Source organism: Leucopleurus acutus (genome assembly GCF_964270905.1).
Source record: "Leucopleurus acutus genome assembly, chromosome: 16".
Lineage (NCBI taxonomy): Eukaryota > Metazoa > Chordata > Mammalia > Artiodactyla > Delphinidae > Leucopleurus > Leucopleurus acutus.
In genome coordinates this window covers 14,260,656-14,272,908 of record NC_139158.1, presented here as the reverse complement: position 1 = coordinate 14,272,908, position 12,253 = coordinate 14,260,656, and the positions used below count along the sequence as shown (strand labels likewise).

Here is a 12,253-nt window from a genome sequence, read left to right as displayed (position 1 = left end):
CCTCCCCCAGAGATGGTGATTTCATTGGTCTGTGCTGTGGCCTGGAATTTGGAACATGGACAGTTCCAAGGTGATTCTAGTTGGCATATAAGTTTGGGGGCTTCTGGTTTATGCAGTGGTTTTTCACTTTGGCTGCACATTAGAATCACCTGAGGAACTTTTAAAGCTCCCGTTACTCTGGCTTGCGTTCACTCCAGTTAAACAGAATCTTTGGCAGTGGACCTAGGCCACTGTAGTTTACGATACTCTCCAGGTGATTCCAATATGAAGCCAAAGGTGAGAACTGCAGGCTTCTTTTTCTCTCCTCTGTTCTTTTGGACCGACTGCGCTTCGTTTCTCAATTCAAAATACCTGAGGAATGAAGGCGGCAATGATTGGTATAGGAGAGGCTTTCCTTATGCAGCTATACTGAGTTCGTTGTCTTAGACCAACATGAAAGAACGCAGAGCTAAGCAGATTATGGAAAGTAATACATTCTGTGTTCCAAATAATTAGCTAATAACAAAGTTAGTTTTGCCTGCTTGTATTGATGTAGTTTAATTAATACTAAAAGGAAGGATGAGATTGCTGATATAATAATTCTAGGTTGTTTTTTTTCTGGTTTAATAATGTTAGGGTTGCCCCCCGCCCCCAGGCTCTTGTTTTGTAGTATTTGGCTGGTATCAAAAGTAATTTTGCCCTCTAAAATCAAAGAACCATTAAGAAAAATTTTTTAATTTTTAATTAAGAAAAATAAAAGTGATGTCCTCTATCTGTGCCTTATTGAGCTTGTTCCTTTCCACCATGTTCTCCAGGAGTGCCAGGTGTCAGAGAGGAACGCTTTGAGGAAGGAATGACAGTAAAGCACTGTGCATTATCCCTTGTGGGAGAACCCATCATGTACCCAGAAATCAACAGGTTTTTGAAGCTACTCCATGAGCGTAAAATCTCCAGTTTCCTGGTCACAAATGCACAGTTCCCTGCGGAAATCAGGTGAGTGGTCCAGCTTGTTAAGATACTGCCACTTGACTCTGTGTTTGACTGAAAAGTAAAACTAACAGGCATTAATATATTCAGAAAGGACTTACTGATTACTAAGTACATACAAATGTTGGCTTTGAGGGGACAGAGCTCCTGCTTTTAAAAATCCATTCTATCGGGGGAGATAACATTAGTTTAAGAAATAGAGGCACAAATAAATTGCTGGGGGAATTCAAAAGAGAAAGCAATTTTTTTTTAGATGAGAGAAGCAGGGTAAAACTTCTCAGAAAAGGCTTCATTAAATTTGGATCTTAAAGTATGGCTGGGATGGGTACTTGGGGAGATAGGAAACAGTGGATTTTTAATAAGAACTGTCCGAGAAAGATACAGAGTTGGGGTATTTGGGATACCATTATGTAAATATAGTTGATTAGGACCACAGAGTGTGCGAAAGAGACTGGCAGCTGGAACCCAGGTTGGAAAGGTTGGGACAAGGTTGCAGATCACTTCAAATGCTGTTCTTTAGAAAGAGCTTGCTTTCTGCAGAATAGTCTGCCAGCACGGTATAAAGTGGGTGAGCCAAGAAGCAGGAAACTGGATAGGAGATTATACGTTTGTCTAGGTAAGAGTTAAAAGGATGAAAGTAAGACAGAATGAGGAGTCTTAAAAAAGGTATCACTGAGGCATGATAAGCTTGGCATACTGTTTGTATGGCTCTGTGAGCCCTGCACAGAAGAGGACTTAACTGATGACTCGGAAAGTTCCAGCCATGTTGATTGCTAGGACTGTGGGGCCCTGTAACAGTCGAGGGATCGTGTGAGGAAGAAGCGGGTTTAGGAGGTAAGATGATGCGGTTGGTTTGGATGACTTGGAGGGCTCTCCAGGTAGAGATGACCATCTACTGGCACCTGGAAATGACCTGATTTTGCATTATACTTGAACTATACACATATTATAGTACCAAAAACATTAACTTTTACTTGGTTGTTATTTACTTGTGCCTTCTTCATTAGACTGTGAGTCCCTGGGCCAGTGACCCCTGCTTATTTATCTTTATGCCACTAGTATAATTCCTGGCACATTGTAGGTGCTTGGTTTAGAATTTAGCATCATAGGAAATCAAAGAGTTGATTAAAATTATTAGTTACCAGGCAGTAAAGTGAAAATCAGTAACATTGTCACAAAGATAACTAAAATACTACTTTTTGAAGTTGTATAAAAAGTTAAAAGGGGGCTTCGCTGGTGGCGCAGTGGCTGAGAGTCCGCCTGGCGATGCAGGGGACACGGGTTCGTGCCCTGGTCCGGGAAGATCCCACATGCCGCGGAGCGGCTGGGCCCGTGAGCCATGGCCCCTGAGCCTGCGCGTCCGGAGCCTGTGCCCCGCAACGGGAGAGGCCACAACAGTGAGAGGCCCGCGCACCGCAAAAAAAAAAAAAAAAAAAAAAAAAAGTTAAAAGGGAAAGGTTTTTAAAAAGTCAGTGTGTACATTTTGCATAGGGTTACTATTCCTTTTTTTAAATTTTTATGTTAAGATCTTTGACTTTTCAAATGGCTCATGAGCACGGGGTTCAGATAGAGTGGTGTTGGGATACACACGCACGCACGCGCGCGCATACACACACGTGTAGAAAGAAGGAGTCTATCCCAAATTTAAGACATGCAGTCGTCCCTGGTATCTGAGGAGGACTGGTTCCAGGACTCCCTGCAAATATCAAACCCCACTGATGCTCAAGTTCCTTTTATAAAATGGTATAGTGTTTACATATAACCCACGCATATCCTCTCATACACTTTAAATCATCTCTAAATTAGTTATAATACCTGATACATTGTAAATGCTCTGTAAATAGCTGCTGGCACATGGCAGATTCAAGGTTTGCCTTGGGGAACTTTTTGGAATTTTTTTTCCCTAGAATATTTTTGATTTGTAGTTGGTTGAATCCGTGGTTGTGGAACCCTCAGATACAGAGGGCCTACTGTAATGCCTAAAAAGAATTGAATGTTCCAGGAGTGACATGTAAGATAATAACCGGAGAGGGTGATTCATTGTTTGATAATACGTGGTATTCTTTGTGAATGCCATCATGGATTGAGGAAAATGATAGAGAATTAAATAAGATATGTACTTGAAAGTGGTCCAAGAGAAAATGGAAAGAGAAATTTCCTAGGTGCAGATAATATTGTTTTATTTCCGTGAATTAGGAGGACTCTAAATACCAATTGTCTCTGGTGTCCTACAGAAAAACAAGGCTATAGGTTTACTAATATAGCACGGAGATCGTGAATTTTGGAAGTTAACCTCTAATGTTGATGCACTTTGCTCATTCAAATCAGCTGTTAGATGAACCTCTTGCAACCATTTTATCTTTGAGCATACACTAGGAAGTAATAATGTTCTCTGGGTGGTTGGCTGTGTACTAATTTTTTTTTTAATAAAAAATTTCTAAATTACTACAATGCCTAACCCATACGCTTGGTATCTTTTGAAGAAGATCCTGACTTTGTCAACTAGCCTTCCCTTGACCCACTTGCAAGCATTACATTCAGGCTAGTGGCCTTTTCAGGATGCTTAACTTTTCTTTAAAAGGATCTCAGTCTCCCCTCCAGCTCTAAAGCATATGGCTCTTTGCTGACAGTTCACTGAAGGGAGTTTTCACAGTGAGTGGTCCTCGAGGATTTGTTGAAGATAGAAGCAGACACCTTAGGCAAATGAGAAAGCTTTTGCATTCTAGGTAGCTTTATGTTTTTGTTTGTTGACATAGAGGCTAATTAATAAAAGTGACAAGAATGTGTAAGACACTTAATGTTAATGATAGATCTGGTGGTGATTGCACACAAAAAAACGCCTTTCTCTTGAGAAAAAGCCTTCTTAGTTCCACAAAAGCAAGTGCCTTTATAATGGTATTTTTTAAAATTTAATTAATTTTATTTTTATTTTTGGCTGTGTTGGGTCTTCGTTGCTGCGTGCAGGCTTTCTCTAGTTGTGGCGAGTGGGAGCTACTCTTTGTTGTGGTGCGCGGGCTTCTTGTTGCGGTGGCTTCTCTTGCTGTGGAGTATGGGCTCTAGAGTGCGTGGGCTTCAGCAGTTGTGGCACACAGGCTCGCGGGCTCTAGAGCTCAGGCTCGGTAGCTGTGGCGCACGGGCTTAGTTGCTCCGTGGCATGTGGGATCTTCCCAGACCAGGGCTCAAACCCGTGTCCCCAGCATTGGCAGGCGGATTCTTAACCACTGCGCCACCAGGGAAGCCCCTGTAATGGTATTTTTGATCGGCGTAAAACTGATATATGATACACTGTAGCATGTATCAGTTATCTTTTGCTGTAACCACTTGCCTTAAAACTGAGTCAGTCAAACTAGCAACGATTCATTTAGCTTGTAATTCTGTGAATCGGCTGGGAGGTCTTTTCACCTTGGCTGGCTTTGCTGGTCTCAGTGTTGTTCATGTGTCTAGTCAGTTGGCAGATATGCTGGGATGGCTGGTTTATGATGGCCTTGCCTGGGACAGCTGGGACCTCTATTCGTGTAGCCTCTTACCCTCCAGCAAGTCTGAAGTTGACCACGTGGTGGCAGGGTTTCAGTGAACAGCAAGAAAGGATAAACTCCAACACAGGCATCGTTCAGGCCTCTGCTTGTGCCACGTTTGCTCACTTCTCCTTGGCTAAAGCAAGTCACGTGGCCAAGCCTGGAGTCAGTGAGGGGCACTCCAAGCTACATTGCAAAGGGCCATGGGTACAAGGAGAGGGAGAGTTTACGGCCATGTTTGTGCTCTACCGAATAGCACAGCAGGCTGTGCTTTGTACAAGGAGGATAACCTTGAACGTACCAGGACTCGGTCTTTTTCAGGAACTTAATTAATCATGTGGGAAAGCTGGGAGAGTTCCTGAGACCAGAAGTCTCAAACTGGCAGTTGATAAGGAGTCGGTTTTATTTGTCCTGTAGCATGTTTAGAAACTTTTTTTTTCTTTTTTTAGCCAACATTTAAAATCCAGAAATTTTTCATAAAAGAGATTTCTGACTTTGGAGAAAAAGACAATCTGGCAAAAATTGTCAAGAGCCAAGTATGAAGTGCTGTTTTTACAACACCAGAACACTTCACTCTTATCTGTTTTTTTACTCACAACACTTCTAACACCGGATGTGTGTTTTTTTCCCCACACCAAGCAGTCCTCTAATTCTCTGCAGGCACCAGCTAGGTGTCCTGCAGTTCAGTTCCATTCTGACACTGTCTCCCTGGAGTTAGCACAGACCTCACAGGGTCAGGACTCAGTCCCAGGCTGCCCCCTACTTCAGACACCAGTCATAGTCCCGGGCTGCCACCTGTACTTCTGATGAACCGACGGTACATTGGGGTGTCGCACAACTCCTCCTTGGGTTTGATAATTTGCTAGAACAGTTCACAGAGCTTGGGGAAAACAATTCAGTTACTGTTACTAGTTTATTATAAAGACTACAACTCTCAAACATCTGGATAGAAGGGTTGCATGGGACAAGATGCGGGGAAAAGGGCCCTGGGCTTCCCCACCCTCTACAGGCGCATCACCCTCCCAGCACCCACTGTGTTCACCATCCCGGAAGCTCTCTGAAGCCGTCATTTGGGAGGGTTTTATGGAGGTTTCATTAGATAGGCAGGATTGATGAAATCATTGTGATTGGTCATTGGTGATTAGCTCAACCTCTAGCCCATCTCCCTTTCCTAGAGGTTGCAGGGGGAACTGAAAGTGCCAACCCTCTAATCACGTGGTCGGTTCTTCGGGCACCAGCCCCTCTCTGGAATGTGTCCATGGGCGCATCAGGAGTTACCCCATTAATATAAATTCTTGTATGGTTGAAAGGGGCTTATTATAGATAACAAAAGGCACTTCTCACCTCTGTCACTCGGGAAATACCAAGAGTTTTAGGAGCTCTGTGCCAGGAACTAGGGACAAAGACTGCATGTGTGTTCCTTATTGTCTGACAATATCACAGCAAGGAACGGCTGTCTTTTCTGTAAAGCCTCTGCTTTTCAGTTTGCCACGCTCTCCACCATTTTACTGTCTCCTCAGCCCTGAGGCTGAGTCTCATCTGCCACCTGTCAGAGGGATCGCACTGTAGATTCTCTTACAGCAGAGAAATTTCTGTCGCCATTTCTAACAGACATGAAACAACGAAAGGGAGACAGAGTACCACATACAAGAAAAATGGGAAGCATCTTGCTTTGAGTAAGGAAAGAATATTCTTGAATGTTTCACATGTAGTCTGTGTTTTGGTGTCCAAAGAACTTCTTTTTCCTTTAAAAGTGGCTTGCTTGGGCTTTCCTGGTGGCGCACTGGTTAAGAATCCACCTGCCTATGCAGGAGACACGGGTTCGAGTCCTGGTCCAGGAAGATCCCACATGCCGCGGAGCAACTAAGCCCATGTGCCACAACTACTGAGCCTGTGCTCTAGAGCCTGTGAGCCACAACTGCTGAGCCCGTGCGCCACAACTACTGAAGCCCACGTGCCTAGAACCCGTGCTCCACAACTAGAGAAGCCACTGCAATGAGAAGCCCGTGCCGCAACGAAGAGTAGCCCCCGCTCACCACAACTAGAAAAGCCCACACGTAGCAACAAAGACCCAATGCAGCCAAAATTAAATAAATAAAATAAACAAATTTTTTAAAATAAATAAACAAATGTATTAAATAAATAGCTAAATACATAAAAAAGTGTCTTGGTTGACTCACATTATATCCTTGGTTCCTGCAGACATGTGAGTTTAGGACTCTTATTCTCGAGACTGTATGATCTATGCTTGCATTCAGCCCTGCAGTCAGAAAGGCCCATCACACCTGGATATCACCGTCCCACTGGAGCACTCCCTGTCATTACTTCCTGTAAATTGTTCTGTGCTAAGATGTAAAGACATCTACGTGAGACATCTTGCTAAAAGTAGACCATGTTGTAAGGTAAGGAAGTTGTTGAGAAACACTGAACCTAGTTTGTGCTTACTTTGTGGACATTTGAATCCTATAACTGTGTCTCTTTATGAGCATGAGAAGGTTTAGAGTCAAATGTTCAGCCCTTTGTCGACTGGCTCACTCTTAGCTTCATCTTTAGTTCACTTCTACACGATTTTCTTTTTTTTAAATTTTTTCGCAGAATCTTTTTATTATTTTTAAAAGATATAAAAACAACTACTCCCATCAGTAGCAATACAAGGTTTAACATTTTAACCAGATTTTCTCAGGCTTTCTTCTGATACCTTTAGTAGCTAATTATTTTGTCTACCCCTTCTTCTACACGGTTTTCTTAACTATTTGATACTATTTTTAAGTTTACATTTAAAATCTTAAATTTTTTCTTTTGTGATAAGTATAGTTAATTCAAAGCTTTCTCCCAGCTAGCAGGCTTATCATAAGAAGACAGAGCTGTGTTCCATTTTTAACTATGACACGATTAACATTTAACTTCCTACACCTACCTCCTCCACCACCACAGAATTTGTCCCTGTGTACGTTTACTTTTGAGCACCTTCATTGAAACTATGTGTGAACTTTGTTTGTTCTCTTACTTCTTCCACTTGTATTTCTGTTATTTTGTTTGCTCTATGTTTTGTTTTCTCTGGTATTTGCTAAGATATTCACTACATGTGTTAGAGAACCTCTATAAATTGGACATCTCTTCACATATTACTTAGTAAATGTATCAAGAAATACATTAATTTTAATAAAAATAAAGTTTTGTTGTATGTATCAGCTCTAAGTGGCTATAGGTAACAGTTACAATGAAATGAAGATTGATTATAAATACTACCTGATCCTTTCAATAGAAGTTTTCTTTTTCCTCCCAGCCTGTTTTGTTTGTATTAAGTTTAAAATATAGTCTTCTTTTGTGTCTGTGAATTGATGGGACACTTTTCGAAACTATGCTTTTCTGGATGGGCTAAAAAAAAAAGAGACGGGCAGCACAGTGAAGTGATGAAGAGCTTGTGCTCTGTCTAGAAGAGACCTGGGTTTGAATCTTGACTGTATCTCTTGCTGTCTTTCTGACACTGGGAAGGTAACCTCTCAGTGCCCAGTTTCCTCATCTGTAAAATGATTGCAATAATAATGACTACCTTATAGTGGCATTGTTAGTGTATGAGATAATATATGAAAAGCACCTTGGAAAGGTAGGCTAAGTAATATTGGTCAAGTATACTTTAAGGCAAGAACCATTACTTGAGATAAGATGGAACATTTCTTAATTATAAAATATTAAACCTACCAGGAACGTAAAACAGTAATTCAAAATTTTTCAACAATCAGTAACATAATCTCAAAATTGGAGATTTTCAAAATAAGGAGAAATAGTAAGTTTTTAACACATTTCTCTCAAACTGATAAAACAGGCAAATCAAAATCAGGAATAGTAGTGAAGATCTGAACAACTAAATTAACAAATTTAGCGTGTATTACAGAAATAGAGTATTGAATTGAGAAACTTTGGAATATAAATTCCTTTAAAGAGCACAGAAGTTGCTCTCAGAAAAATTACCAAATGGCCATATGCTGGGCATTATAGCAAGTTACAAGAAAGTATTGCAATCATGTAGATCATGCTATGTGAACACAATGCAATTAAACTATAAATCAGTACAAAAAGATAACTAGAATATTCCAATATGCTTATAATTTAAGCAATGCACTTTTCATTTGCTTATGGGTCAAAGAAGGAAATATTGTGATGAATTGTGATGGAAATAAAAACAAAACTTGTTTGTTGGTTATTAGGAATAGCAGAGTACAGACCTTCAAAACCTACTCTTCTATAAAAACAGTGAGAATACCAGCAAAAATTGTCAGAATCAAATTCTTAACCAGAGGTATGCAACAATCTGAGGAACGTTTTTTTGCCCCCAGTAAATAGTATTTTTATTCTCATGTCAAAAAAGTATTTCTAGGGAATTTCCTGGTGGTCCAATGGTGAGGACTCAATGCTTCCAGTGCTGGGGGCCTGGGTTCAGTCCCTGGTTTGGGGAAGCTAAAATCCTGCAAGCTGCATGGCGCGGCTAAATAGAAAAAACAGTGTTTCTATGATATGCATTAACAATACAAAAATATTTTGAATACTGCAATGGTCTTTTTTTCTCCCAAGACTTCTTGCAACAGTACACTAGAATATTTGATTTTTGGATTCTGAGAAGCCAGTGGCTAAAGTAGAAACTGAAGGCTTTTGTTGAGGGGTATGTGTGGGTATGGGGATGGCCCTTTTTCTTTGGATCCAGGCTCTGTACAGTAAAGAGGAAGCAGAAAACAACTAAGTTAAATTAAAAAAAGATTTGTCTTTTAAGGCTCAGGATTGAAACTTAGCTTAGAAATGGGTTAAAGTAGGCTGTGGTGGAAACCCACTGTTCCTCAGAAAATTAGCTGAATTGCAATATGAACAGTAAGATTTGTGATGTGTTAACATGTCCTTATTCCATTCCAACTTCTCCAGCTCTGCAAACTAGTAGCCTACAGTCGTGGTAACAACCAGTAGCCTGGCAGCCAGGGGAAGGGACAAAACAGAGTTGGAACTCTTTCAAAGTCCCATTCCTGGAGAACTGTCATTATATGGTATGTGTGGCAGTTCCCTGGAAACTCTCACTTACGGGGGTTGTGTTTGTTACAAGTGACTCAGAGTTTGTCCAGCACCAAAAGCCTTTCTCTCTGGTGTTTCTCATAAGCAATTATCAGTAATTGTTTAACTTCACAGCTGCCTGAGGCAGCAGTAACCATTGGGGCAAACAGGAAGCTAACCAAATACTTAAAAGGAAAAGCCAGGGAATGAGATGTTTGTAGGGGACTTTGAGAAGCTCCAGCATGTTCCTGGAAATCTAGAAGACCATGTACACGGGCAGGGCTGTGGGTATGCCAGGGAAGACTTGAAAAGGCCCTATTTGCCCACCTCCACTTGATACATTGATGTCTTAAGCAGGTAGACAGTGAAAGCTAAGGCACAGTTGTCAAATGCCTGCCTGGACATCGAAGGCGTGCCCTAATATACACACATAGAGCCCCTCAGCAAAGGCTAGGAGACTTATTGATTGAAATCATTTAAGGATATCTCTGTCTAATCCTTACCTGACCACTAAGCTAATCAAACAGGGATTTTAGCGGTTAAACACAACCAAGAATACAGAATTTACCAAATTAGTTCAGTAACAACAAAAACAGCAAGCAGACAGAAAAGAAAAAAAAAAAACACCCCTGGGTTGGGAGATACCTGATTTAGAATTGCCAAATAATATTATTTAAAATGTCTAGCTTTCGTAAAAAAAAAAACATGAACTAGACACAGAAACAAGAGACTGTGGCCCATAACACAGGGAAGGAAACAGCTAATAGAAACTGTCCCTTTTTTGGATAGATTTCACATATAAGTATTGGATATTTGGATCACTTCGGTTATTTTTTTGTCCAATAGGAGCATCAAAGTTACTATTGAAACCTCTAGATTTCTTGAAAACATAAATCTCTCTCCCTTTTTTTCTTTCTGTAGAGATGAGGAGGTTTCATTCTAGGTAGGATCTTGATATGATTATTGATTATTCTGGGTAGAATGAGGCCTCATCTCTACAGGAAGGGAAGAAGGGAGAGGGATTTTTATGTTCAATTGCAATGTTTTTCTATATATGATCATTCATAACTCAGAGATTTAAAATTAGCAGGATGAAGGGTCATCACAAAAATCATATCAAGATTCATAGGGTATTTTCACTGGGGATTGGGCTCAGAGTTATATATCCCTTTTATTGTATAGTCCTTTTTAATTGTTCTCAACAGCAATGTGAGATTCTGAGACACAGGAATTATGATGATGGTTTTAAGGATATAACTAAAATGATCCTATCTTTGGTATTTTTTTATTTTTTTTTTTGCGGTACGTGGGCCTCTCACTGTTGTGGCCTCTCCCGTTGCGGAGCACAGGCTCCGAACGCGCAGGCTCAGCGGCCATGGCTCACGGGCGCAGCCACTCCGTGGCATGTGGGATCTTCCCGGACCGGGGCACGAACCCATGTCCCCTGTATCGGCAGGCGGACTCTCAACCACTGTGCCACCAGGGAAGCCCCCCTATCTCTGAATAGAATGGAGACAGACAAATGACTGTTCCTGGAGCCTCATCACCTGTCACGGGGAACAGAGACCGATAGCAGGCAGACATAAGATCCCTGAGGCTCAGAAAATCTCTCCAGTGCCCTTTTACTCCTTTTGAGCCCCTTAGGAATGAGCTCTACAGTTCCTTGGGGTTTTCCTCTTCTCCATTCTTCCTCTGATCCCTGGCCAAAGAGCTATAAAATTCCTGATTATAGCATCTCAGACATTTAGTAATGTCAAAAATTCCTTATTGCTAGCGTCAATGTCCAGGACTACTTTTTTTTTTTTTTTTTTTGCAAAATGGTGGTGGTTTGTAAGACATCTGTGGCCTTTGGAATTTACTGTTCATACTCTTGAAGTAGTTATGGAGGTGTAGTGAAAAGGTCAGGCCGGTTCCCATTTTGCATCAGGCAGCTTTATGACAAAGTCCTGTGAGTATCAGACGATGATAGCCAGCCGTATTCATTAAGACAATCCTTTTTATTTTTGTAAAACATGAAATCCAGTTAAAGTAGCTTGTCTGTTATTAAAGAGGCCCCCAGCAAAAGGGGTGGTGAGACAAAATGCTGCCATTACAGTATGCTGTTGTTTTGCATTTCCAGTAATTGGTGTCCTTTGCTCAGTAGTGACACATTATTGAACTTCTAAGGATTCCATTATATCAGTATTGGAGAGGGATTAAAGCAGTGAGAGTCTGCCAGTGTTTTAATCATTCTTTCCTGACTTTGGTCAGAGCTTCTCCACTTTTAACAGCTTTGGGTTTAGGCCCTTCTGGTTTTTCCCTGTGTCACTAAGCCAGATGATTACAAGCATTTGTTTGGCCTACATTTCCTTAAAAGTTCTGTCAGCTGGAGTCAACAGTATCCACTAAAAAGTAGCTTGAAGTGTCTACCTGTATGGCTGGATGAAAAGAAAAATAGAGCTCCTGTCCTTCAAGGTCTTCCACTCAAAGATGGGTAAGGCCAATACTGATAGATATAAAAAGCTCATCAACCACTTTGATAGTGAATGTTATGGCATGTGAATTATGTGGCAGTTTTTAAATGCCTAGACTTTGAAACAAAAAATGTATAAATAACATTCTAGGGGTAAATACAAGTTATGGAATAGTTATAGCAAATTGAGAACGGGAGAATTTGGTCAGAGGATTATTAAGGGGGAATTTCTTTTTACTTCGAAATTCATTGAAGAGAGTGAATTATGAGACCTATTTGAAGG

At 40.9% G+C, this 12,253-nt stretch overlaps 1 protein-coding gene across 3 annotated transcripts in view; it reads left to right on the top strand.

Annotated features, from left to right (window-relative positions):
• The window catches only part of LOC309973319 (S-adenosyl-L-methionine-dependent tRNA 4-demethylwyosine synthase TYW1), a 203,826-nt gene that overhangs the window by 72,893 nt on the left and 118,680 nt on the right, over positions 1-12,253 (top strand). For all 3 annotated transcript variants that reach the window (XM_082857504.1, XM_082857503.1, XM_082857502.1), the window contains exon 12: positions 795-972. In XM_082857504.1, the coding sequence (XP_082713630.1) occupies positions 795-972 (178 nt within the window). The remainder of the gene's footprint in view (positions 1-794; positions 973-12,253) is intronic.